The following is a 27,949-nucleotide window of genomic DNA, read 5'->3' as shown; positions in this document are numbered from 1 at the left end:
TTTCTATGGGATACAGAGGAAGACCCCTCATCTATCTACATAAAGATGGTTAACGTGCAATTCAATAACTTGGTCTTTCCTTATTTTCTCATTTGTGTGGTTCGTGCATGCTTAAATTTTTTTCTAAAAGCAGATGAAAATTTGGTTTAAAAATTAAACTTGTGTGTCTGTGACGGGAATTACATAGAGGAAGAAGAAGAAGTCAATGTGGGATGCATTAAATTCAACTACCTCATCGTCCTCCTCCTCACAGGTGTTTATTACTTTTGTTGCTTTCATCACCTTCTTCACAGGTTTGCTTGTCGCTTCTTTATAAACTTCATCCCCAAAATCACCACCACCTCCACCTCCACCTCCACCTCCACCGCCATTTCAAGGTTAGAGAATCTCATCATCCACTCTCTCTCTCTCTCTCTCTCTCTCTCTCTCTCTCTCTATGTGCCTGTCTACACACACACAAACACATATGCTTCTGCTTAAACACACATTTGTGTAAATGAGGAGGACTACGAGACTACCCACTAAAACAGGGGAGTCACGTAGTTTCTTTCCGTGGAAAATCACTTTACTACGTAATTAATTGTCACTATTTTCATTTTCTGAACTTTTCATGGCTTTTTGGTCTAGGTGAGAGTGTTACTTCATTTTCTTTTGAACCTTTTTTTAATTTAGAGAGTGTGTGTGTTTGGGGCACTGGATGTGCAGGTTTTGCGGACTAGAGAAGAAGAATGGAGATGTTTGCTGTTATGGTTGAGGAGGGAAGCGAAGACCGAGATGGGAAGCCATCAGTTGGCCCCATATATCGAAATATACTGTCCAAGAATGATTTCCCACCGCCAGATCCTGAATTATCTACAGCTTGGGATGTCTTAAGGTAATTCAATTCCACATTAAGCTATCTTTTCTCTCAAAGTTTCAAAATTTATGTGAATTAAGACTGTTTTTGAAATGTTTATGCGGAATCTGTAATGAGTACTTACCACGTAGTGGTACTTTGTATAGTACTTTTGTATACTTACTGGATATACAAAACACGTATCAAATTTTTTCCTCTTAATTTTTGCTGTATTCAAGACGTATGTATACCTAAATCATACTGTACCTCAATCAAAATAATATTTTCTTCTAATACACCATAAAATTTGTTGAAAATTTGGCCATAAACCCCTCTTAGCTTCCTTTTCTTGTTAAAAGGATAGAAAAAAAAAATTTAGTACTTTCAAAACCCTCTTATAATTATAAAATTCTATATAAAGGACAAAATTTGTTATTTGAATATTTTACTTTATCATTATACCCCCTCTTTCTTTCATTTCTTTTACAGTACACTCATTCTCTCTCTTTTTCTCTCTCTCTTCACCAACTCGATGGTTGTTCATCGGCTCTACTATCTTCATCATCTATCAAAGTCGCTCATCCTAACTGTTGGCCGGCAACCACCATTTTTACCGTTAAACCACCACCATATTAGATTTGATACTTATGAACTCATATTTGAGATCAATAACTTCAAATCGGAGATTAAAAAAAAAAAAAAAACTTAGATTTGACAGAAAAATGAGAAATCAAGATATTGCAATGAAAAATTAAGAGTTTTTTGTTTGTTTGTTCATATATCTAAAAGTAAAATTTGACTCTGGTTCATTCATTTAATATGTACTCTGTTTTCGTAACAGTAAAATTTTATTATATTTAACAACATACTGATCTGTTTAATGACAGTAAAATTTTACTTTGAATAATAGTAAATTTTACTCTGATTCAGAGTAAAATTTTACTCTCTCTCTTTTTTTTTTTAATTACAAAGTAAAATTCTACTTTGAAACAAGTTGTGAGGATTGCTCGAAAACAGAGGATCAAGAGAAGAAGAAGAAAGTGAGAGAGAGAGAGAGAGAGAAAGTGAAGGATATTAGATTTGAGGTTTGCGAACCGTTGCAAATCGTCATTTTCCAATGACGACCATTGTGAATCATCTCAGATTTGAAGTTATGGATGCAACAAATGATGGTGGTGATGAAGATGGTAGAGAAAGAGTTCCATGATCAGCGGCGGTGGTGCCGATGGAGAGCAATGATGGCACTGATTGTTGGCTCCATCCACTACCCACATGGTAATGAGCCCACCATTCACATAGTGTAGGTAGCACCATGTTGTAAAAGAAGGTGGTGGAGGGCTACACCAACTCACTAAAGGAAGATAGTGAGGGTGGCACTACCTTGGCCAATTATGGCTAGCACTTCACCTACTCCTCCTCTCTTGGTTATAAATTGAGATGAGTGAGGAGAGGTTTGTATCATCAGAAATTGGAGAGTGAGAGCTGTGAGTTGAGTGTGTTTCATCTCCTCCTCTGTAATTGTATTTTTGCTCCATTTTAGTGATAATTCTCATTTCTGTCCGTGGATGTAGGCATTGGGCCGAACCACGTAAATATTGTGTTCTCTGTGTGTGTGAGATAATTCTCTGGGTGTCTTTGATCCTAACAAGTGGTATCAGAGCCTCGTTGGTGGCGTTTCGGAACAAAAACAGCGTGTTGTTCGAAACTGCCCAGAAATCGTATTGCTCGAAATCAGTTTTTGAGCATACTAGGAGCAAGGGCTCGACGAGAGGAGTCCAGAAATATAAAGCAGATACCCAACGGAGGCCGGACGCACCCTCACGCGCCTCTGGAAGTTGGCGCGTGAATCCCAGTCGTGACACGCGCCTCCACGCGCCGTTCAGGCACCCGGCGCGTGATCCCAGTCTCACCCACGCGCTCCACGCGCGGACAGAGGAAGACGACGCGTGATTACACGCGCGACACGCGCGACACGCGCGCGCACCAAGCCGCCCGAGCCAGAGCCGTGTTGACCGAGCCGGAGCCGCTGACCAAGCCGCTGACTGAGCCGATGACGTCAGCCTGACGTCAGCAGAACCACAGGAGTAATCTGGTGCTTCGCAGGCGCACCAGATTCTGCCGATCTGAACCGTTAAAATTGTTTTGGCTTCATCTAAGCTATTTGAGGTCCGATTTGGGTGATCCAATAGTGCTTTCCAACTATTTGGAATATTTCAGACACATCCGTACGGTCAGATTTTTCAAATAAACTTTCAAAAATTTGCAGTTTTTATTTTGGCAATCCGAAGTGCTTTTCCGGCTAATTTGAGCCGTCCGGACTTCACAGCAAAGCCTGTTTTTCAAACAGAGATTACTTTCTGGATGATGGAGGAATCCACATCAGTTTCAGGGCCGATGATACGGTTGAACGCTTCTAATTATGCGATATGGAAGCCGCGGATGGAGGACGTCCTGTATTGTAGAGATTTGTTTGACCCTATAGCGCTAAAGGGGGTCAAACCAGATGGAGACAAGGATGGGGACTGGATAAAAAACCAACCGGAAGACTGTCGGTCAAATCAGACAGTGGATTGACCACAGTGTGTTCCACCATGTTGCCCAAGAGACAGACGCCTATGCCCTATGGATGAAATTGGAGGGCATGTACCAGTCCAAGACCGCACGGAACAAAGCCTTGATAATGAGAAGGCTTATAAACCTGAAGCTGAAGAATGGTGTGTCTGTTGCTGAACACACCAGTGAATTCCACAGCCTTGTGAACCAGCTTGCATCAATCAAAATGGAGTTGGAGGATGAGATGCAAGCATTATTATTACTCAGTTCCTTACCAGATAGCTGGGAGACGTTGGTGGTTTCTCTCAGTAATTCTGCACCCGAAGGGAAGCTGACCATGGGGATGGTCACAGACGCCTTATTCAACGAGGAGGCAAGGAAGAAAGAGATGGAAGGAGAGCAGTCCCATGCCCTTGTCACAGAAAGTAGAGGCAGAGATAGAGAAAGGGGCAGAGGTAGAGGAAGAAGTAAAAGCAGAGGGCGTTCACAGTCCAGACAGGACAACACGAGGAGGTGTTTTTACTGTGATCAAGAGGATCACGTAATAAGAGATTGCCCAGAGAAGAAGGCGGACAGACAAGCCAAAGAGAAGGCTAAGGGACACAGAGGTCCCTCAACTACAGCAGTTGCAGTGCATTCCTCTGACGATGAAGAGGTGATGCTTACAATCTCGTCAGAGTTGGAAACACTCGGCTGGATTTTGGATTCAGGGTGTACGTTCCACATATGTGCGGATAGGAAGCTTTTCTCCACTTACCGAAGAGTCAGCGGTAGCATTATCCGGATGGCCAACAACACAGTGAACAGAGTTGTCGGCATAGGGACAGTGCGATTCCTTACTAAGGATGGAAGAAAAGTAATTTTATCTGAGGTCCGACATGTGCCAGGAGTACGGAGGAATCTAATCTCCCTGAGTATGCTAGATCTAAAAGGAAATTGTTTCTCATCTAGTGGCGGGGTTCTTCATGTACACAAAGGTGATAAAGAATTGTTGCAAGGCAAATTGTGCAACAAATTGTACAGACTGGAAGGAGAAGTTTTGACAAAGATGAGTGTTGTCAAATGCCAGTCGAAGGGTACAAAGAGAGAACATACGCAACCAAAGCGTATGATTGAGCAAGGCTTTCATCAGGAATGGCGAAAACGGTACACGGGAACGCAAGGAGGCAGTTCAAAGGTGCACAGAGCTGAGCCAGTGAAGCCAATCTTGAAGAAAGTTCAGAGCAAAGAAACCAAGTCTGTAGAGACTATGCCAGTGAAGAAGAGAGTTTCTTTTGCTTCCGTGTTAGAGACATTTTGCAACCTCTCAAAAGATGCATGGAAAGGAGGGATGCAATCTCGAGTCGCAAAGTGAGCGTTGCAATGCACTCCAATAAGGGGGTGCGAGCACTATGCACGGAGTTGCATAGTGATAACTTGTACAGACCGATGGAAGTTGTCTTGGCAGAAGGGCTAACTGTCAAACATCAGTACGGACGTACAAGTGAGACTGAACCGAACATCAGGGATTGCAGCACAGACAACGGGCGTATGAGATCGCTGGGAAGTTGTTCTAAAGTGCAGAAAGCAAAGGCTGGTTGTTCAGAAATAAGCTCCGAGCAAGGAAAATTGAGGATGTTGATGTGTCACACTCTGAAGTTTTCTAGTTGCTCCCGTGTTCATCATGCAAGGAGTTGCACGGTAATGCAAGGGTATCCCGAGCAGGGGGTACAGGGCATCCAATCAGGGGGAGCTGTGTCTTGGCAGTGCAAGCTGAGAAGTCAGTTGTCCATGTGGGCGTGGAGGGGGAGAATTGTTGGCTCCATCCACTACCCACATGGTAATGAGCCCACCATTCACATAGTGTAGGTAGCACCATGTTGTAAAAGAAGGTGGTGGAGGGCTACACCAACTCACTAAAGGAAGATAGTGAGGGTGGCACTACCTTGGCCAATTATGGCTAGCACTTCACCTACTCCTCCTCTCTTGGTTATAAATTGAGATGAGTGAGGAGAGGTTTGTATCATCAGAAATTGGAGAGTGAGAGCTGTGAGTTGAGTGAGTTTCATCTCCTCCTCTGTAATTGTATTTTTGCTCCATTTTAGTGATAATTCTCATTTCTGTCCGTGGATGTAGGCATTGGGCCGAACCACGTAAATATTGTGTTCTCTGTGTGTGTGAGATAATTCTCTGGGTGTCTTTGATCCTAACACTGATGAAGAGAATAGTGATAAGTGTGAGACAGAGAAAAGAGAGATTGAGATGAGAGAGAGTGATTACAAGTTGATAGATACACACACACATATATGAGGGTATTATAGTAAAATAAATGAGTTTTAAAATATTAAGGGGTTTTGAAAGGATCTATATAATTTTTGTCCTTTTGAAAGACAAGTTCAACACTGAGGGGTCTATCACCAAATCTTCCATATTTATTTTAATGCTTTGCATGATTTAAAATTAGTGATATGTTATAAATTATTTAATTTAATGACATTTAATTTTGATTTATATCTTTACCTTTTGGGTTACTCTAAATTAAAAAGTGATACTTGTACCTTATTTTTTTTAGATTTTATCATATCGACCTACTTGTATCATTCCAATAACTGTACATGTACTTCATAGGTTTTGAGTGTATTATCATCTCGCCTACTTCTTGTGCCATTAAACATAAATATTTTGATGTGCAGGGTATCTGTTGAAAAGTATCCAAGGAATCGAATGCTTGGATGGCGTGAATTTAGTGATGGAAAGGTATTTACATATTGGTGTACATAGCTTTTCTGGTATTTATTTGGGTACATTGTTATGGTTTTTTATTTTTTGTTGGTTGCAACTGCATGGCTTTATTTGGCCTCTAGTTTGGGCCTTATCTCTGGAAAACGTACAAGGAAGTTTATGAGGAAGTTTTGCATGTTGGTTCTGCATTACGGGCATCTGGTGCCAAACCTGTAAGCATATACATATCTATTTGCTATTACTTTCTACTTCTTTGCTTATTATACATGGGAAAACCAGACTACTCTAGCTTATTTAGTTATTTCATTCATAGGTTTTCCGTAGGCAGTTTGTTAATTGGATAAATAATCCTCTTGTGACAGGGCTCTCGAATTGGGATTTATGGGTCAAATTGCCCTCAATGGATCGTGGCAATGGAGGTCATTCATTCTCAACCCTATTTACCCCAGTTCTCTTTTTTTCTTTTCTTTTTTTTTTTCCCAAAAATTTTCTATGACTAAGTGGTTTGGAACCTTTTGTAGGCTTGCAGTGCCCACAGTTTAATTTGTGTGCCTCTCTATGACACCCTTGGTAAACTTCTTTCTTTAGACTTTCCTGTTTCAGCTTAATATTTTAAGCATCCTTGCTAATCTTGTTTCTTTGGACTTTCTCTGTGTTTTTACCTTTTAGATCTAAAGTTTCTTTACAGGAAATGGGTGAAATTTATTTTTTTCCTTTGATGACTTACAGTGGTTATGACATGTATAATGGAACATGGTTTTCCTTGTTGAGTTTATTAGTAGTTATTGGATTGCAGCAATTTGTTCATTACCTCATTTGGAGAAAATGATCTGATATTTGAATGGATTGTCTTGGAGGCAGGGCCAGGTGCTGTAAACTTCATAATAGGTCATGCTGAGATTGATTTTGTTTTCGTCCAAGATAAGAAAGTAAAAGAAGTGAGAACTGAAAAAACTTGAAGTGCTTAGTTTTGATCTCGTATTTCAACATCTTCGTAATGGTTTTGAATGAATACTTTGTCTTTGCAGATATTGAATCCAGAGTGTACACACGCTAAACGCCTGAAATGTGAGAATACCTTTTGATTTGTTGCAACTGCTCAAAAACCCATCTTCTAAGTTTTCTTTTGGTTGCAGTGATTGTTTGCTTCACTTCATTGGCAGAAGAAGTTAAAAAAAAATCTGCCTCCATTGAAATAAAATCGTACTCATGGAATGAGTTCCAACACATGGTTAGTTTTAAAATCCGATTGATATATTCCTAAATTTCTCTGGCATTAATCATTTATGTCTCTGCTTTGTGACTTAAAGCGTGTGATAATGTTTGGATAGCTTGTTTGTGGAAAACAAAATTCTGTGTTTAGGATATTAAATTTGAAGATGGCTAGAATATAAGCTGTATGGTGTTCTGTTTCCATAGATCATCTTCAAAAAAAAAAATTCCCCTGCCAAAACCCAAGAGAAACTACTACTTCTGGAATATACTTTCCATCTTCGTTTGCATTGTAGCATCATACTTTTGGTTCTAGACATTTTTGTTGTCTGATTGCTGATTTCCAGTCTCTTGTATGTCAGGGAAAAGAACACCCATCAGAGCCTCTGCCACCTCAGCCATTCAACATATGTACAATTATGTACACCAGTGGCACCAGTGGAGATCCAAAAGGTGTTATTTTAACACATGAAAACATTGCCCTGAACGTAAGAGGGGTTGATCTCTTTCTGGGACAATTTGAAGACAAGGTAACTGTGACGCATGACTGTCTGATGTTTGCTTTCACACCTCAAGATGTTTTTGTTCATGAGTTCCAACATTTTCAGTTATTCATTGCCTACATTTTCTGTTATCAGTGTTTGTGTTTTCCTCTTTCTCTCTCTGTTATATACTGACACCACTGGGACTCATGATAGATGACGGCGGATGATGTTTATATATCTTTCCTGCCTCTTGCTCATGTCCTTGACCGCATGATTGAAGAATATTTTTTCCATAATGGTGCTTCTGTTGGCTACTATCATGGGGTAAGCTGCCGCAACTTCATTTAAATATTTTAGATAAATGCTCCATTTGGTTCTTGGAAAGATTGGGCAAAAGGAGAAGGCAGAAAATGGATTATTTAATGTTCTACAGATGAGAGAAGAGATATGAAATTAAGAACATAAGCCAAATGGAGCATAAGGTTCTCAATTTTACTTCTAATTCTCCACAAATTGTAGTTCTCACTCCTTTTTTTATTATTTTTTTATTTCAACTTCTTCATTCTATTACTTGAAGGATATAAATGAACTAAGGGATGATTTGATGGAGTTAAGGCCGACTTTTCTTGCTGGTGTACCTCGAGTTTTTGAAAGAATACGTGAAGGCATGGGAATTTTTCAAGTCATTTGTCATCTGACACTTGTATTTCCATTGATTTGGAACAAGCTGCTTAACAATCAATTGTATTCGTCTGTCAGGTGTCATAAAAGCACTAGAGGAACTCAATCCAGTGAGGAGGAGAGCTTTTGACATCCTTTATCAATAGTAAGATAGGTTCTGTTGGTTTTGTTGGCATTTTTGTTAAGTTGTTGAACTGTTGGGTGTCTTTTTGTAAAGAAGCATACAGATTAAGTTTATGATACTTACGTGCCTTTACATTGGCATACAGCAAACTTGCCTGGATGAATTTAGGATTCAAACACAAAAACGCGTCGTGGTTGGCTGATCTGCTAGCTTTTAGGAAGGTGAATACAAAAAATTCAGGGATTCAAATCATAATTATCAATCAATTCACATTCTTTAAAGATACTGCTAACTGACTGTCTTTCTGTTTTTGTTTAGGTAAAAGCTAGACTAGGTGGACGGATTCGTCTGATAGTGTCTGGAGCTGCACCCTTAAGCAGTGAGGTGGAAGAGTTCTTGCGTGTTACTTCCTGTGCTTATGTAGTACAAGGCTATGGTAAACATTATTTCTGAACATACAGAGGATTAGCCGGGCTAATTTAGCCCCCAATTTTTTTATTTTTTATTTTTTTGGATAGAATTAGCAAAAACAAAATTTGGACAAAAGTTTTAGTCTATAGAACCTTTGTCGATTAAGATTTCTGTATACCTTGTTTGCACATTTTCAACAAATCACATTACGTACCATACAGGGTTGACAGAGACTTGTGGTTTAGCCACTGTTGGCTTTCCGGATGAAATGTGCATGATTGGAACTGTTGGTTCACCGTTTGTGTATAGTGAGTTGCGTCTGGAGGAAGTTCCAGAGATGGGTTACAATCCACTTGGAGACCCTTCGTGTGGTGAGATATGTGTGAGGGGGAAAACTACTTTCACTGGGTACTACAAGAATCCAGAGTTGACAGCAGAGGCATTTAAAGATGGGTGGTTTCATACAGGTTGTATACTTCATTCCCTATTGAGCAATTGTTTATGAACATACTTTATTTTCTTTAAATGTTTTTCCTTGGTATTTTTCAGGTGACATAGGGGAAATGCTACCAAATGGGGTTGTTAAAATCATTGATAGGAAGAAAAATCTAATTAAGCTATCCCAAGGAGAGTATGTTGCGGTTGAATGTTTGGAGAAATTTTATGGTATCACCCCTATTGTTGAAGATGTGAGCACGAACAATATCTCTTCTTTATTGGGTTGTGTATGAAATTTAATTTGTTGTGCATTCAAGTTTCTTGGTTCCAAAGTGGAAGTTTGAACATTTTTGTTCTTGGGCTCTTTTAGATTTGGGTGTATGGGGACAGCTTCAGGTCAATGCTAGTTGCAGTAGTTGTACCACATGAAGAGAACACAAAAAGGTGGGCTTATCAAAACGGCCATAGAGGTTCCCTCTCGGAGCTATGCTTCCTTAAGCAGCTACAAGATAATGTTCTCCTTCAGCTAAAGTCTACAGCAGAGAGAACCAAGGTATTTCTTAGTGTTTCCTTCATTTACTCTCATTTTTTTCAAGGCTAGTTTTATTGATAGTGGACCAGCTCTCTTTTCAGCTATGACACGGTTGGGTTTGAATCAAATCATAAACCTTGGTTTTCTTAGAACATTGGGTTAAGATCAGTGGAGCAAATGCATAAATTTAATTTGTTTGGAGGTATTATCTATCGCTCTAACATGCCATTGCCGTATTGGACACAGTTACAAGCTTAAGTTCTGAAAGTGGCTTAATCTTTTCTGAGCATGTGGCATTTTCCAACCCAGTAGTTACCTTTTCTATACATTTTGATCTAAGAAAAGTGGGTAAAGAATATTATGAAAATGTCTGCTTTTTCTTTTTTTTTTTTAATCATAACAGCTGAGAGGATTTGAATATATCAAAGGCATCATTCTGGAACCTCAACCTTTCGATGCAGAAAGGGATTTGGTGACCGCAACACTAAAGAAGAAAAGAGATAAACTGCACAAGTATTACAAGGTAAAAATGGATTGCTCTCCTTTTCCGTTTAATCACTGTCAAACAATTATTGTGGTGTGTGAGAAATGGACTTCTCTGAGTTATTCATTTTTGTGCAGGTCAAAATTGATGAACTCCACCAAAAATTGTCAGCAGGGAGACGCTAGCTATTGATTTATTTATATATGCATTAATTGGTAGCCAACCCCATTTGATGGAACTTAAGGCTTAGTTTGGTTTCGTTTATGCATCAATTGGTCTATGCTTATATAATGTATTAGCTGATATGATATTTTACATTCAAGACGATGCTACAAGAAGTATTGTAAGACCATGCCAATAACAAGTAATTAATTAATTTTTTTATTATTATTTATATAACGCAAAAATACCTGCTCTGGGCAACGATCTGCCTTTGATTTCGAGAAACAATGAATTGTTTCGGCAGTGGATTGAGCTTCCAAAATTCTGCTTTCACAACAGCTGAAAGCAAGCATTGAAATTAAAATCTTTTGGACAACCAAATTGAAATGATGAGCTTGCACCTTGTGAAGGTTTGGCCCAGCTAATCAACACAATACATGTAGCTAGTAATGACCGTAGTGTCCATGGTGGCTACCTGAACAATTTCAGCTACGGATTTGCATAAAATGGTATCACAGATTTCGGGCAATTCATTTGAGTGGCTGTTGCCTTTAATCAGCTGACTAGACCCCACATCTTACTTAGTATATTTGTTGATATATTTTTTAGTATTTATTGGATTACTGTTCCATATATGAATTTTAAACCATTCCCCATTTTGAGGGACGATGATATAGGGGCGGTTTTCTGTGGGTGTTCATTCCATAACCTTGCTGTCGGTGGGATTTTTTTTTTAATTTTTTTTTCATCCTCCAAATACCTGCACATCCAATCAATTTTTTTATAATATGTTTTTTAGATAAAAATGGAGTACCAAAATGATGAAATAAAGGGCATCATTCATTCAGAAAGTATAGATTTTAATTCATATTTTAGAGTAGATTTTAAGAATGAATTTGAAGAGACTCAAAATAACCTATTGAATATGGTTATTTTGAAATCATTTCAGGAATAATTCTCTTTGAATAAAAATTTCACAATTTTTATTTTTATTTTTATTTTTTTTTAAATCTCTATTCAATACTCTGATTTTGGATGGCATCAATCTAAGAGAAAAAAAAAATTATTATCAAGATTCTATTACTACTAATAAAATTATTTTACTAGTGTTATTAAAATATTTGGTTTAGCTAGGAATTCTCTACTAGAAAATTAAAATGAAAAAAAATAAAAATAAATTAATATTGTAATTTCATCTTCCTTTTTTTTTTTTTTTTTTTTTTTTTTCCTTCTCTTTCAATGGTTCAATTTTTTCAAAAAATTTGAGATTATCATAGGGAATGTGTAAATCAAATTTCTACTGAATTTGAGAAATCTACTTAATTTGAGAAAGTGATTTCAATCTCTCATCAATTCACCTTTAACATATAATTTTCACACAATTTTATGAAATTTAATTAATACAACAATACAGCATATCAAGAATATTTATTCACAATGATCAAATATATATTCAAGTATAAACTTCACAATATATCAATTCAATCTCAATTTCTTATATCTATTTTTTGGTAGTGGTGTTATACACATTAATTGGTATATCAGTTAGTTTGTGTATCAACATATGTTATGACATTGTCACTTCAATACTATGACCTCACTTATTATACAAATTATAAAAATCTCAAATCTTTAAAATTATATTATATCATCTATTAATCTATTAATTAATATATAAATTGGTGCATACAGCACTGTTCATTTTCTGGCCAGAGTCTTTTTTCTGGGTTAGACGACTTACCAAATTTAGTATCTAAATTGGAGAGAGTTTTTATCTAAGAAATGAAATGAAAATAAAATGGTATTCACGACAAAAGGTTGTTATATTTCTGATTTGTCCCCCCTTACGCAACTGGGGAGGTCGAGGAGTCGTATTGCGCCCAATGCGCACTTTAGGCAGGGCACTGCTTGTAACTTCCAGCCAAATTTGTACTATTTCAACGGCCACTCTGAACTACATGATCAATGGTTACATTCGTGAGGGAAATATAAACGATGCTCGCAAACTGTTTGACCGAAACCCCTTTTCGAGAGACGTCGTCTCTTGGAATTCAATGTTTTCCGGATACATAAAACACGACCAAATCCAACACGCTCAACACTTGTTCGATCAAATGCTCCTAAGAGACGTTGTTTCTTGGAACGCCATGTTATCTGGTTTGCACAAGATCAAAAACCCACAAGGAATCTACCATTGTTTCCTACGTATGGGAAGAGATGGATTGAGACCCAATGATTTCACCTTTTCGATAGTCATCAGCGCGCTTACAAACACGGGATTTAACCTTATGATCCCTCAACTCCATGGCCTTGCACTCCGTTCAGCACTAAATTCGTGTGTGTTTGTTGGGTCCTCATTGATGAGAGGTTACACTGATTTGGGAGATCGCAAAGGTTTATATCTAGTGTTTGATGAAATTTTAGCAAAAAATGTCACATCGTGGAATGCGTTGATTTTGGGTTATATGGAGTTAGGATTATCAGGGGAGGCTCGGAGAGCTTTTGAGATGATGCCTGAGAAGAATATTATTTCTTGGACTACTTTGGTTAATGGGTATATTAGGAATAAAGAGCTTGATGAAGCACGATCGATCTTTAATGGAAATTGTGAAAGAAATGTGGTTTTGTGGACTGTTATGGTAAGTGGGTATGTGCAGAATGGTAAGTTTGTGCATGCTTTGGAGTTATTTCTATTGATGTTGAAATCGGGAACCCAGCCTAATCAATTTACATTTTCAAGCGCTTTAGACGCATGTTCAGGTTGCTCCTCTCTCCTCATGGGCAAGCAAGTTCACTCGAACATGTTGAAGTCTGGTATACCTTTTGATGTGGTCTTATCAACTGCTCTTGTTGATATGTATGCAAAATGTGGGGACATTGAAGCTGCATTCTGCTTTTTTGAATCCGTACCAAAGAAGGACTTGGCGACATGGAACTCAGTCATTGGTGGTTATGCAAGGCATGGCCTTGCAACTAGAGCATTGGAAGAGTTTGAGAGAATGATTAATGGTGGTGTGAAACCTGATCAAATTACATTTGTTAATGTATTATCTGCGTGCGTGCATGGAGGACTGGTTGAAGAAGGCGAAAGGCACTTTAACTCTATGACAACAAAATATGGAATTAAAGCGGGGATGGAGCATTATGCTTGCATGGTGGATCTATATGGGAGAGCAGGTTTTCTAGAGACAGCAGTGAAATTGATAGAGGGAATGCCTTTTAAGCCTGATGTGGTTGTGTGGGGTGCATTGCTTGCAGCATGTAGCTTGCATTCAAGTTTGGAACTTGGGGAGTTTGCAGCAAAGCGGATTAACACACTTCAAAAAGATCATCCTGCTGTATATTCCATGCTGTCAAAGATACATGGTGAACAGGGAATATGGGGCACTGTAATTGAGTTGAGGAAGGTGATGAAAGAAAGGCGTGCGAAAATGCAGAATGCAGGTAGTTGGATCGAGGCTTCTTCTGGTCCATGATAAAAAATAAACTGCATCTTTTTGGCTTTCAAGATTTGGCATCTCAAAACTGAAGTAGCATGAAGATATGAACTCAACTTGCATCACACAATCATCTTTCTTCGTCATGCTGTCTTACAGACTTGTAATCTAAATCCATACTTAGATCGTTGACGAAATTTTCATCTTCTCTATCTATTGAATGTGGAGTCTTATTTAAAACTGTCCACCCTGCATAAACCTGAGCATATGGAGGTGGGTACTCTCAAAACCATTATCGAGACTGTTCATAAACACAAGATGGAACTTCTCCTCCTGTCACCAATCAGTGAAGTTTTCATTAGGCCTTGTGAAAGGTACATAATGGTCTTAGGCTAAATTGTGACAGTTCCCAGTGGTTACTGACTGGTATTACTATTCAAATTCAGCTAGTTTGGACTTGTGTGATCAATTTGTCTAGTCAATAAAAGGAGACTTCTATGGCATGCACATCCAGATTTTTGGTGAAGCGTATCAAAGGCAGCATGTGATCTTTCATCTGGGTGAGGTTCTCATATAAACCGAGCTTTGATCCCAGTAGGAGACTGCTTGTGTGACCCTATCAGAGTGGTGTATGAAGGGAAAGGATTTAAAGCAACACGACTAAAGATTTATGGAAGCTTTTTTCCCTGTAGAAGACTGCCTGTTTGAACTTCAACTCTATCGAATTGATCATAATTGGTTTTTGCCTTATTCATGCTTCAATGAATTTGGCATTCAGCATCACAAGTTACAAGCCTTTCTCAGTTCTAGTGCTCACCCTTTGAATCTTCAATAGGGGCATTTAGTCTTCTGATTAGAGTAGAAGATTGAACAGACACAAGGTATTGTTTTGGGTCAGTAACGGGTTCCAATAAATACAAGCCAAAAGTTGCAGCAACTGGTGCTGTTAAAGCCAAATCTCCCGTATTTATGTTAATGCTTTGCATGATTTAAAATTAGTGATATGTTGTAAATTATTTAATATAATGACATTTAATTTTGATTTATATCTTTACCTTTTGGGTTACTCTAAATTAAAAAGTGATATTTGTAACTTATTTTTTTTAGATTTTATCATATCGACCTATGAAGCACGGATACTTCAAAAAGGGTGACGTATCCGTATCGGATACTTATCGGATACCGATATTCCTCGGATACTCGCGGATACGTATCGGATACTTCTTAAAAGTATCAGATACTTCTTAATTAATTTTTTATTAATTTTGAAGTATCGGATACTTAATTTTGAAGTATCGGATACTCGAAATTATATATTACTTATAATATTTTGTTTAGTTCTTTGATAAGAGGAATATAGTGAGAGTTAAAGTAATAGAATTTGTCAAATTGATGTATCCTTGTTGTCTCTCTCACTTCTCTCTCGCTTTTTCACTCTCTCACGTTTCTTCTCTCTGCTCTCATTCTTTTTTTGGTGTTGGCATGTAAGGATGATGTTTAATTTGCATTTGCATTTGCTTTTGCTTTTAGTTTTGGATGTTTTATGAATGTTTGAGCACTTTTAGGTTAATAGGAATCCCTCTCCTTATTTATTAATTTACTTTAAGTTTTATTTTCATGCATATTACATTATTAAAATTATAAAAAAAAAAAATTATGAATGTATCCCCGCTGTACCCGTATCGTACTTTTTAAAATTTTAACATATCGCCATATCCACATCCCCATATCACCATATTCGTATCCGTGCTTCCTAGGCTATCATTGATGACTTAAAAAAGTATATTTGCTGAAATTTTTATTTAAGGATGGTTTTTTGGCTTTAGCTAAGGTCTTGTGATATTCAATGATGAAGGGGAACAAGTTGAAACTATTGACCTTGAAGACTCTTAGTTTTATAGGAATCTTTCTTCTTTATCAAGTTGTCTTTTGCTTTAGGTTTTATTTTTATGCATACTGCATTACTAAAAATTGTTAAAATAATATTTTTTACGAACGTATCCCCGCCGTACCCGTATCCTAGTTTTTCAAATTTTGTCGTATCGCCGTATCCGTATCGTATCGTATCCGTATCCCGTATCCGTATCCGTGCTTCCTAGATATCGACCTACCTGTATCATTCCAGTAAGTGTACATGTCCTTCATAGGTTTTGAGTGTATTATCATCTCGCCTACTTCTTGTGCCATTAAACATAAATATTTTGATGTGCAGGGTATCTGTTGAAAAGTATCCAAGGAATCGAATGCTTGGATGGCGTGAATTTAATGATGGAAAGGTATTTACATTTTGGTGTACATAGCTTTTCTGGTATTTATTTGGGTACATTGTTATGGGTTTTTTTTTTTTTTTGGGTTGCAACTGCATGGCTTTATTTGGCCTCTAGTTTGGGCCTTATCTCTGGAAAACGTACAAGGAAGTTTATGAGGAAGTTTTGCATGTTGGTTCTGCATTACGGGCATCTGGTGCCGAACCTGTAAGCATATACATATCTATTTGCTATTACGTTCTACTTCTTTGCTTATTGTACGTGGAAAACCAGACTACTCTAGCTTATTTTGTTATTTCATTCATAGGTTTTCCGTAGGCAGTTTGTTAATTGGATAAATAATCCTCTTGTGACAGGGCTCTCAAATAGGGATTTATGGGTCAAATTGCCCTCAATGGATTGTGGCAATGGAGGTCATTCATTCTCAACCCTATTTACCCCAGTTCTCTGTTTTTTTTTTTTTTTTTTCCAAAAAATTTTCTATGACTAAGTGGTTTGGAACCTTTTGTAGGCTTGCAGTGCCCACAGTTTAATTTGTGTGCCTCTCTATGATACCCTTAGTAAACTTCTTTCTTTAGACTTTCCTGTTTCAGCTTAATATTGTAAGTATCCTTGCTAATCTTGTTTCTTTGGACTTTCTCTTTGTGTTATAACCTTTTAGATCTAAAGTTTTTTACAGGAAATGGGTGAAATTTATTTTTTTCCTTTGATGACTTACAGTGGTTATGACATGTATAATGGAACATGGTTTTCCTTGTTGAGTTTATTAGTGGTTATTGGATTGCAGCAATTTGTTCATTACTTCATTTGGAGAAAATGATCTGATATTTGTATGGGTTGTCTTGGAGGCAGGACCAGGTGCTGTAAACTTCATAATAGGTCATGCTGAGATTGATTTTGTTTTCGTCCAAGATAAGAAAGTAAAAGGAGTGAGAACTGAAAAAACTTGAAGTGCTTAGTTTTGATCTTGTATTTCAACATCTTCGTATGGTTCTGAATGAATACGTTGTCTTTGCAGATATTGAATCCAGAGTGTACACACGCTAAATGGCTAAAATGTGAGAATACCTTTTGTAAAATAAATTGATGTATATTATTGATTGATTGTATGTATGATTACAATGATTCCTATATATAGGAGAGAGTGAGTGTGTAATAGGTGAGGAGTAGGTGAAGTGGAGGTGGTAGTGGTGTAGTGGGTTAGGTTTAGTGGAGTAGGTTTAAGTGGGTGAAGGTTTAGTGGAGTAGGTGAGGTGGTAGTGGTGTAGTGGGTTAGGTTTAGTGGAGTAGGTTTAAGTGGGTGAAGTAGGTGGAGAGTAGGTGGATTTTAACAGCCCCCCGCAAACTCAAGGGGATAGGAACTAACCAACTTGAGTTTGGAGAGAGTAACAAAACAAGAAAATACATAAAAATAAAAGAGGATAGGAGACACTGTATGGTCGTGTCAGACCATTGGTGAAGACACTGGATGGTGGTATCATAACGTTGTAGAGGACACTGTATGGGGGTGTCAAAACCATGTAGAGGACACTGTATGGTGGTGTCAGACCGATGTAGAAGACAGTTTATGGGGTCATGTCGGACCGTTGTAGCAGACAATGTTCTGACAGTTGTTGTGACAGTTTACAGAGTCTTGCTGGACCCTTGTAGAAACTAACCGGAATCAATGTCGGGACAGTTTACAGAGTCTTGTCGGACCCATAAAGGAGCTAACCGGAATCAATGTCGGGACAGTTTATAGAGTCTTGTCGGACCCTTAAAAAGTCGCACCCTCAAAAGGTGTGCCCAATCTTTCAAAAGGCGTGCCATCAAAAGGTGTGCCCAATCCATAAAAAGACGTGCCATCAAAAGGCGAGCCCAAGTCATAAAAAGATGTGCCGGACATGATGGCGAGGCACGTGAGTGCCTTGACTGGCGCGCCCGTTTGTCGTCTGGCGTCAAGTGGCGCGCGATACGCGTGGCTGCCTCGCTATTTAACCAAGGTTGATGCTGAGGCTGAGGCAGACAAAAAACTTCTGAAAATCCTCTGAAAACAACTCTTCCTTTGCTGAGAGAGAAACTCTGTAATACTCTGTAACCAACCCGTCTCTGAAACACTCAGCAACATGGCCTCTTCTTCCCGTCCAGCTACCCAGAACATGGCCTCCTCTTCCCGTGGTCTGCTCACGCTCTTTCCAGAACTGAACGAGTCCACAAGAGAAATAACTGGTGCGGTGGCCAGTGAACCTCAACCAAACACCTCTGGTTTTGCTCCGTTGAACTTTCCGATGCGGTCGGTGGAGCAAAAAATGGCGGTGCAAACTGATATTGAGGCCAATCAGTATACTCTGAAGTCATGTGTGGAAACCATGACTGCGGTCACAAACTTGTCGCACCGGCTGCAGAGTAGGACAAATGAGGTGCAGCATTTAAATTCCCAGCTGGCTCTGCTCCAACGCATGTATAAGGATGCGCGAGCAGAGATCAGTGTGCTAAAGGCAGAAAATAAGGAACTGAAGCGGAAGGCCACCGTGATGTTCCGATTTGGAGGGCCGCCATATGCTGCAGTGGAGGAGCAGGGAGTAGTGATCATGCCCAGTGGAGTGGGAAACACGGAGGCAACACCGGCAAGGGCCGCCCAGGACGGAGGCAAAAAGAAAAGACCGGCGGCAGAGTAGAGAAGAAGTGAGGTCGATGTATGGCCGCTGCCGAAAAGAAAACAAAGCTTGTGTTGTTGTTTGTTTGTTTGTTTGTTTGTTTTTTTTTTTTTTTTTTTTTTTTTTTTTTTTTTTTTTGTGTAGAAATGTGATGGGGGTTGAATCTTGTCATGAATAAAAGATGGGCTATTGGAAAAATTTGGAAATTGTTTTGTGTTTTGTGTTTTGTGTTTTTTTTTTTTTTTTTTTTTTTTTTTTTTTGTTTTTTTTTAAGTTGTGAAAAGAAGGGAATCGAAAAATAAAATAAAATAAATAAAGAAATAAGGGGATGGTGATGAAATGATGAAGAAAAAGAATAAAGGTGGGAACAGACTGTTTGACAAGTTAATGGGTCTGAAAAAGAAAATATATAATAATAATAATAATAATAATAATAATAATAATAATAAAAAATGGGACAAAGTGGGAGTGTGTGTGGAGAATTATTTTTTTAGAGGATGAGGTATGGGCAGCATGATGATTATGGCTTTGTTTTGGACCATCAATTGCTCTCTGGCAATGCAAAATGTGCCCTTCAAAGTTCTTATGAGGCTCCATTAATGCCTTCTTCGCACTCTCGATTGTCCTGTACACGAATAGACAAAACCCTCTAGGCTGCCCAGTCTGCTTATCGAGCCCTAACAAGAATCTGCAAGAAATTAGGAAGTCTACCACCTGGAGAGCTCGACTGTTTGGTTGTTGATGAGGATAGTGGTGCTGCGGCAGTATGTGAAGGAAGGCTAGCGGCTGATCTTGTCCTCCACGGATCTGTCCCACTATGCTTTCCATTATTCACAGTTTAGCTTAGAAAGGAGGATCTATGGTCTACTGTCAAGCACACAGATCCAACTTTGCTCTGAAATTTCTTTCTTCAATAACATGTATGGAGGTCACAACACTTCCAGATGATCAAGATCAAGAAAAATAATGTGGCAGCGGATTGTGGCAGCGGAGTGAAGATATGTGTGTAGAGGTCCGGCGGGCGGCCAAGGCGAGGCTGCCGCCCGCCGGTGAAGCAGAATTACTAGGTTCTTAACCTAGCTCTGATACCATGTAAAATAAATTGATGTATATTATTGATTGATTGTATGTATGATTACAATGATTCCTATATATAGGAGAGAGTGAGTGTGTAATAGGTGAGGAGTAGGTGAAGTGGAGGTGGTAGTGGTGTAGTGGGTTAGGTTTAGTGGAGTAGGTTTAAGTGGGTGAAGGTTTAGTGGAGTAGGTGAGGTGGTAGTGGTGTAGTGGGTTAGGTTTAGTGGAGTAGGTTTAAGTGGGTGAAGTAGGTGGAGAGTAGGTGGATTTTAACACCTTTTGATTTGTTGCAACTGCTCAAAGCCCTTCTTCTAAGTTTTCTTTTGGTTGCAGTGATTGTTTGCTTCACTTCATTGGCAGAAGAAGTTAAAAAAAAAGTTGCCTCCATTGAAATAAAATCGTACTCATGGAATGAGTTCCAACACATGGTTAGTTTTAAAATCTGATTAATATATTCCTAAATTTCTCTGACATTAATCATTTTTGTCTCTGCTTTGTGACTTAAAGCGTGTGATAATGTTTGGATAGCTTGTTTGTGGAAAACAAAATTCTGTGTTTTGGATATTAAATTTGAAGATGGCTAGAATATATGCTGTATGGTGTTCTGTTTCCATAGATCATCTTCAAAAAAAAAAAAAAAAAAAAAAAATTCCCCTGCCAAAACCCAAGAGAAACTACAACTTCTGGAATATACTTTCCATCTTCATTTGCATTGTAGCATCATACTTTTGGTTCTAGACATTTTTGTTGTCTGATTGCTGATTTCCTGTCTCTTGTATGTCAGGGAAAAGAGCACCCATCAGAGCCTCTGCCACCTCAGCCATTCAACATATGTACAATTATGTACACCAGTGGCACCAGTGGAGATCCAAAAGGTGTTATTTTAACACATGAAAACATTGCACTGAACATAAGAGGGGTTGATCTCTTTCTGGGACAATTTGAAGACAAGGTAACTGTGACGCATGACTGTCTGATGTTTGCTTTCACACCTCAAGATGTTTTTGTTCATGAGTTCCAACATTTTCAGTTATTCATTGCCTACATTTTCTGTTATCAGTGTCTGTGTTTTCCTCTTTCTCTCTCTGTTATATACTGACATCACTGGGACTCATGATAGATGACGGCGGATGATGTTTATATATCTTTCCTGCCTCTTGCTCATGTCCTTGACCGCATGATTGAAGAATATTTTTTCCGTAAGGGTGCTTCTGTTGGCTACTATCATGGGGTAAGCTGCCGGAACTTCATTTAAATATTTTAGATAAATGCTCCATTTGGTTCTTGGAAAGATTGGGCAAAAGGAGAAGGCAGAAAATGGATTATTTAATGTTCTACAGATAAGAGAAGAGATATGAAATTAAGAACATAAGCCAAATGGAGCATAAGGTTCTCAATTTTACTTCTAATTCTCCACAAATTGTAGTTCTCACTCCTTTTTTTTTTTTTTTTTTTGATTTCAACTTCTTCATTCTATTACTTGAAGGATATAAATGAACTAGGGGATGATTTGATGGAGTTAAGGCCGACTTTTCTTGCTGGTGTACCTCGAGTTTTTGAAAGAATACGTGAAGGCATGGGAATTTTTCAAGTCATTTGTCATCTGACACTTGTATTTCCATTGATTTGGAACAAGCTACTTAACAATCAATTGTATTCGTCCGTCAGGTGTCATAAAAGCACTAGAGGAACTCAATCCAGTGAGGAGGAGAGCTTTTGACATCCTTTATCAATAGTAAGATAGGTTCTGTTGGTTTTGTTGGCATTTTTGTTAAGTTGTTGATCTGTTGGGCATCTTTTTGTAAAGTAGCATACAGATTAAGTTTATGATACTTATGTGCCTTTACATTGTCATACAGCAAACTTGCCTGGATGAATTTAGGATTCAAACACAAAAACGCGTCATGGTTGGCTGATCTGCTAGCTTTTAGGAAGGTGGATACAAAAAATTTAGGGATTCAAATGATAATTATCAATCAATTCACATTCTTTAAAGATACTGCTAACTGACTGTCTTTCTGTTTTTGTTTAGGTAAAAGCTAGATTAGGTGGATGGATTCGTCTGATAGTGTCTGGAGCTGCACCCTTAAGCAGTGAGGTGGAAGAGTTCTTGCGTGTTACTTCCCGTGCTTATGTAGTACAAGGCTATGGTAAACATTATTTCTGAACATACAGAGGATTAGCCCCCAATTTTTTTATTTTTTATTTTTTGGATACAATTAGCAAAAACAAAATTTGGACAAAAGTTTTAGTCTATAGAACCTTTGTCGATTAAGATTTCCCTATACCTTGTTTGCACATTTTCAACAAATCACATTACGTACCATACAGGGTTGACAGAGACTTGTGGTTTAGCCACGATTGGCTTTCCGGATGAAATGTGCATGATTGGAACTATTGGTTCACCGTTTGTGTATAGTGAGTTGCGTCTGGAGGAAGTTCCAGAGATGGGTTACAATCCGCTTGGAGACCCTTCGTGTGGCGAGATATGTGTGAGGGGGAAAACTACTTTCACTGGGTACAACAAGAATCCAGAGTTGACAGCAGAGGCATTTAAAGATGGGTGGTTTCATACAGGTTGTATACTTCATTCCCTGTTGAACAATTGTTTATGAACAAACTTTCTTTTCCTTAAATGTTTTTCCTTGGTATTTTTCAGATGACATGGGGGAAATGCTCACAAATGGGGTTGCTAAAATCACTGATAGGAAGAAAAATCTAATTAAGCTGTCCCAAGGAGAGCATGTTGCGGTTGAACGTTTGGAGAAATTTTATGGTATCACCCCTATTGTTGAAGATGTGAGCACGAACAATCTCTCTTCTTTATTGGGTTGTGTATGAAATTTAATTTGTTGTGCATTCAAGTTTCTTTGTTCCAAAGTGGAAGTTTGAACATTTTTGTTCTGGGGCTCTTTTAGATTTGGGTGTATGGGGACAGCTTCAGGTCAATGATAGTTGCAGTAGTTGTACCACATGAAGAGAACACAATAAGGTGGGCTTATCAAAATGGCCATAGAGGTTCCCTCTCGGAGCTATGCTTCCTTAAGCAGCTACAAGATAATGTTCTCCTTCAGCTAAAGTCTAAAGCAGAGAGAACCAAGGTATTTCTTAGTGTTTCCTTCATTTACTCTCATTTTTTTCAAGGCTAGTTTTATTGATAGTGGACCAGCTCTCTTTCCAGCTATGACTCGGTTGGGTTTGAATCAAATCATAAACCATGGTTCTCTTAGAACATTGGGTTAAGATCAGTGGAGCAAATGCATAAATTTAATTTGTTTGGAGGTATTATCTATTGCTCTAACATGCCATTGCAGTATTGGACACATTTACAATCTTAAGGGGTTGTTTGGGGTGTCCTAAATAAATGCACTTTTTGTCTTTTTGGACTAAAAAATTGAAGGAGAAAATATGGATGTTTGGGTTAACTTTTTGACTTTTTATGGAAAAATGTGTAATAAAAAATTGTAAAAATTGATTTGTAGGGAAAAATTAGGATTGAGAGTTGTGCAGCAGTAATTGTTGACTTTTGGTGAATAGTGTTAACTTTTTAACTTTTTGAGTAACTTTTTGGCTTTTTGACTTTTTTGCAATTTGCCAAACTTGGCCTAAGTGCTGAAAGTGGCCTAATCTTTCGGAGCATGTGGCATTTTCCAACCCAGTAGTTACCTTTTCTATATATTTTGATCTAAGAAAATTATGGAAATGTCTGTTTATTTGATTCGTCTGCTTTTTCTTTTTTTTTTTAATCATAGCAGCTGAGAGGATTTGAATATATCAAAGGCATCAGTCTGGAACCTCAACCCTTCGATGCAGAAAGGGATTTGGTGACTGCAACACTAAAGAAGAAAAGAGATAAACTGCACAAGTATTACAAGGTAAAAATGGATTGCTCACCTCTTCCCTTTAATCACTGTCAAACAATTACTGTGTGGTGTGAGAGAAATGGAGTTATTCATTTTTGTGCAGGTCAAAAGTGATGAACCCTACCAAAAATTGTCAGCAGGGAGACGCTAGCTATTGATTTATTTATATATGCATTAATTGGTAGCCAACCCCATTTGATGGGACTTAAGACTTAGTTTGGTTTGGTTTATGCATCAGTTGGTCTATGCTTATATAATGTATTAGCTAATATGATATTTTACATTCAAGACGATGCTACAAGCAGTATTGTAAAATCATGCCAGTAACAAGTAATTAATTAATTATTATTATTATTTATATAACGCAAAAATACCTGCTCTGGGCAACGATCTGCCTTTGATTTGGAGAAACAATGAATTGCTTCAGCAGTGGATTCAGCGACCAAATTTCTGCTTTCACAACAGTTGAAAGCAGCATTGAAATTAAAATCTTTTGGACTACCAAATTGAAATGATGAGCCTGCACCTTGTGAAGGTTTGGCCCAGCTAATCAACACAATACATGTAGCTAGTAATGACCGTAGTGTCCATGGTGGCAACCTGAACAATTTTCAGCTACGGATTTACATAAAATGGTATCACAGATTTCGGGCAATTCATTTGAGTGGCTGTTGCCTTTAATCAGCTGACTAGACCCCACATCTTACTTAGTATATTTGTTGATATATTTTTTAGTATTTATTGGATTACTGTTCCATATATGAATTTTAAACCATTTCCCATTTTGAGGGACGATGATATAGGGTCGGTTTTCTGTGGGTGTTCATTCCATAACCTTGCTGTCGGTGGGATTTTTTTTTTTCATCCAATCAAATTTTTTATAATATGTTTTTTAGATAAAAATGGAGTACCAAAATGATGAAGTAAAGGACATCATTCATTCAGAAAGTATAGATTTTAATTCATATTTTAGAGTAGATTTTAAGAATGAATTTGAAGAGACTAAAAATAACCTATTGAATATAGTTATTTTGAAATCATTTCAGGAATAATTCTCTTTGTACGAGAATTTCACAATTTTTATTTTTATTTTTTTAAAATCTCTATTCAATACTCTGATTTTGGATGGCATCAATCTAAGAGGAAAAAAAAATTATTATCAAGATTCTATTACTACTAATAAAATAATTTTACCAATGTTATTCAAATATTTGGTTTAGCTAGGAATTCTCTATTAGAAAATTAAAATGAAAAAAAAAAAAATTAATATTGTAATTTCATCTTCCTTTTTTTTCCCTTCTTTTTCAATTGTTCAATTTTTTCAAAAAAATTGAGATTATCATGGGGAATGTGTAAATCAAATTTCTACTTAATTTGAGAAATCTACTTCATTTGAGAATCTGATTTCAATCTCTCCTCAATTCGCCTTTAACATATAATTTTCACACAATTTTATGAAATTTAATTAATACAACAATACAGCATATCAAGAATATTTATTCACAATGATCAAATATTTATTCAAGTATAAACTTCACAATATATCAATTCAATCTCAATTTTTTATATCTATTTTTTGGTAGTGGTGTTACACATACTAATTGGTATACCAGTTAGTGTATCAACATATGTTACGACATTATTGTCACTTCAATATTATGACCCCACCTATTATACCAAACCAAACCAAACCAAACCAAGCCTTAAGTCCCATCAAATGGGGTCGGCTACATGAATCCTTCTTCTCCACGCGGCCCTATCAAAGGCCATATTATTAGTCAAATTAAATAGATTCATATCTCTATTTATAACGCTAGTCAACGTTAATCTAGGCCTACCTCGTCCCCTAACACTTCCATCTACCGTTACAGCATCGCATCTCTTCACTACTGCCTCTGTTGGTCTCTGTTGAATATGACCAAACCATCTCAAACGATTCTCTCTCAACTTATCTTCTATCGGTGCTACTCCTACCCATTCTCGAATACACTCATTTCTAATCCTGTCTTGTCTAGTTTTACTACACATCCACCTTAGCATCCTCATCTTAGCCACACTCATCTTATCTACATGTTGTTTCTTGGTTGCCCAACACTCCGTCCCATACAGCATAGCTGGTCTAATAGCCGTTCTATAAAACTTACCTTTTAGTCTAGTGGGTATTCGTTTATCGCACAATACCCCAGACGCACTTCTCCACTTACACCATCCTGCCTTAATCCTAAGGGCCACATCTGCATCAATCTCTCCCGCTGTTGTGATAATCGACCCTAAATAAAGAAAATATTCACTCTTAGGTAGTTCTTGGTTCTCAATCTTCACTTCTCCTCTGCTTTCATTGTTACTGTTACTAAATTTACACTCCATGTACTCTGTCTTAGTTCTGCTTATCCGGAATCCTTCAGATTCAAGAGCAAACTATAAAAATTTAAAATATTTAAAATTATATTATATCATCCGTTAATCTATTAATTAATATATAAATTGGTACATATAGCACTATTCATTTTCTGGCCAAGATTATAGTCTTTTTTCTGGGTAAGACGACTTACCAAATTTAATATCTAAATTGGAGAGAGTTTTTTTTATCTATGAAGTGAAATGAAAATAAAATGATATTGTGGTTGGTATTCACGACAAAAGGTTGTTATATTTCTGACTTGTCCCCACTTACGCCACCGAACTGGGGAGGTCGAGGAGTCGTATTGCGCCCAATGCGCACTTTAGGCAGGGCACTGCTTGTAACTTCCAGCCAAATTTGTACTATTTCAACGGCTACTCTGAACTACACGATCAACGGTTACATTCGTGAGGGAAATATAAACGATGCTCGCAAACTGTTTGATGAAAACCCCTTTTCGAGAGACATCGTCTCTTGGAATTCAATGTTTTCCAGATACATAAAACACGACCAAATCCAACACGCTCAACACTTGTTCGATCAAATGCTCCTAAGAGATGTTGTTTCTTGGAACGCCATATTATCTGGTTTGCACAAGATCAAAAACCCACAAGGAATCTACCATTGTTTCCCACGTATGGGAAGAGATGGATTGCGACCCAATGATTTCACCTTTTCGATAGTCATCAGCGCGCTTACAAACACGGGATTTAACCTTTTGATTCCTCAACTCCATGGCCTTGCACTCCGTTCAACACTAAATTCGTGTGTGTTTGTTGGGTCCTTATTGATGAGAGGTTACACTGATTTGGGACATAGCAAAGGTTTATATCTAGTGTTTGATGAAATTTTAGCAAAAAAAGTCACATCGTGGAATGCGTTGATTTTGGGTTATATGGAGTTAGGATTATCAGGGGAGGCTCGGAGAGCTTTTGAGATGATGCCTGAGAAGAATATTATTTCTTGGGCTATTTTGGTTAATGGGTATATTAGGAATAAAGAGCTTGATGAAGCGCGATCAATCTTTAATGGAAATTGTGAAAGAAATGTGGTTTTGTGGACTGTTATGGTAAGTGGGTATGTGCAGAATGGTAAGTTTGTGCATGCTTTGGAGTTATTTCTATTGATGTTGAAATCGGAAACCCAGCCAAATCAATTTACATTTTCAAGAGCTTTAGACGCATGTTCAAAACGCTCCTCTCTCCTCATGGGCAAGCAAGTTCACTCGAACATGTTGAAGTCTGGTATACCTTTTGATGTGGTCTTATCAACAGCTCTTGTTGATATGTATGCAAAATGTGGGGACATTGAAGCTGCATTCTACTTTTTTGAATCCGTACCAAAGAAGGACTTGGCGACATAGAACTCAGTCATTGGTGGTTATTCAAGGCATGGCCTTGCAACTAGAGCATTGGAAGAGTTTGAGAGAATGATTAATGGTGGTGTGAAACCTGATGAAATTACATTTGTTAATGTATTATCTGCGTGCGTGCATGGAGGACTGGTTGAAGAAGGCGAAAGGCATTTTAACTCTATGACAACAAAATATGGAATTAAAGCGGGGATGGAGCATTATGCTTGCATGGTGGATCTATATGGGAGAGTAGGTTTTCTAAAGACAACAGTGAAA

The 27,949-nt window shown here is 37.9% G+C and overlaps 3 protein-coding genes across 21 annotated transcripts; all 3 read left to right on the top strand.

Moving 5' to 3' along the window:
- The first annotated feature begins 237 nt into the window (after positions 1-237).
- Positions 238-10,866, top strand: LOC114261132 (long chain acyl-CoA synthetase 1). 5 transcript variants are annotated; one of them, XR_003628839.2, is made up of 20 exons: positions 238-377; positions 706-874; positions 6,061-6,124; positions 6,232-6,321; positions 6,472-6,528; positions 6,631-6,679; positions 6,971-7,047; positions 7,138-7,177; positions 7,246-7,340; positions 7,684-7,851; positions 8,020-8,130; positions 8,384-8,471; positions 8,566-8,632; positions 8,757-8,832; positions 8,930-9,047; positions 9,244-9,489; positions 9,572-9,711; positions 9,831-10,013; positions 10,094-10,194; positions 10,396-10,521. XR_003628839.2 is itself a non-coding variant. In XM_028201349.2 (20 exons), exons 2-20 carry the CDS (start codon positions 729-731, stop codon positions 10,659-10,661), a joined length of 1,983 nt encoding a protein of 660 aa, XP_028057150.1. In that variant the 5' UTR covers positions 238-377; positions 706-728; the 3' UTR covers positions 10,662-10,866. The 5 variants fall into 5 exon arrangements, 3 of the variants coding, with proteins under 3 accessions (XP_028057150.1, XP_028057151.1, XP_028057152.1); XR_003628838.2 differs by having other exon boundaries at positions 10,082-10,194; XM_028201349.2 differs by lacking the exon at positions 10,094-10,194 and adding an exon at positions 10,614-10,866 and having other exon boundaries at positions 10,396-10,515.
- Positions 10,867-12,318: 1,452 nt separating this feature from the next.
- On the top strand, positions 12,319-24,289 carry LOC114261133 (long chain acyl-CoA synthetase 1). Of its 15 annotated transcripts, XR_014350167.1 has the most exons (20): positions 14,509-14,956; positions 16,288-16,351; positions 16,460-16,549; positions 16,699-16,755; positions 16,854-16,902; positions 17,195-17,271; positions 17,361-17,400; positions 20,389-20,483; positions 20,840-21,007; positions 21,176-21,286; positions 21,542-21,629; positions 21,724-21,790; positions 21,915-21,990; positions 22,088-22,205; positions 22,387-22,632; positions 22,715-22,854; positions 22,974-23,156; positions 23,237-23,337; positions 23,811-23,930; positions 24,022-24,289. XR_014350167.1 is itself a non-coding variant. In XM_082904333.1 (19 exons), exons 2-19 carry the CDS (start codon positions 16,319-16,321, stop codon positions 24,067-24,069), a joined length of 1,809 nt encoding a protein of 602 aa, XP_082760459.1. In that variant the 5' UTR covers positions 12,493-14,082; positions 16,288-16,318; the 3' UTR covers positions 24,070-24,289. The 15 variants fall into 15 exon arrangements, 6 of the variants coding, with proteins under 6 accessions (XP_082760459.1, XP_082760462.1, XP_082760460.1 ...); XM_082904333.1 differs by lacking the exons at positions 14,509-14,956; positions 23,237-23,337 and adding an exon at positions 12,493-14,082 and having other exon boundaries at positions 23,808-23,930; XM_082904334.1 differs by lacking the exon at positions 23,237-23,337.
- A 2,343-nt stretch (positions 24,290-26,632) lies between these two features.
- On the top strand, positions 26,633-27,682 carry LOC114275223 (pentatricopeptide repeat-containing protein At1g04840-like). The gene has a single exon (XM_028217224.2). The coding sequence runs from the start codon at positions 26,633-26,635 to the stop codon at positions 27,680-27,682; it is 1,050 nt and encodes a 349-aa protein (XP_028073025.2).
- Positions 27,683-27,949: the final 267 nt, after the last annotated feature.

This window comes from Camellia sinensis, chromosome 14 (assembly GCF_055761805.1).
Source record: "Camellia sinensis isolate YWXY chromosome 14, ASM5576180v1, whole genome shotgun sequence".
NCBI classification, from domain to species: domain Eukaryota; kingdom Viridiplantae; phylum Streptophyta; class Magnoliopsida; order Ericales; family Theaceae; genus Camellia; species Camellia sinensis.
This window is presented reverse-complemented; position numbering and strand designations above follow the sequence as displayed.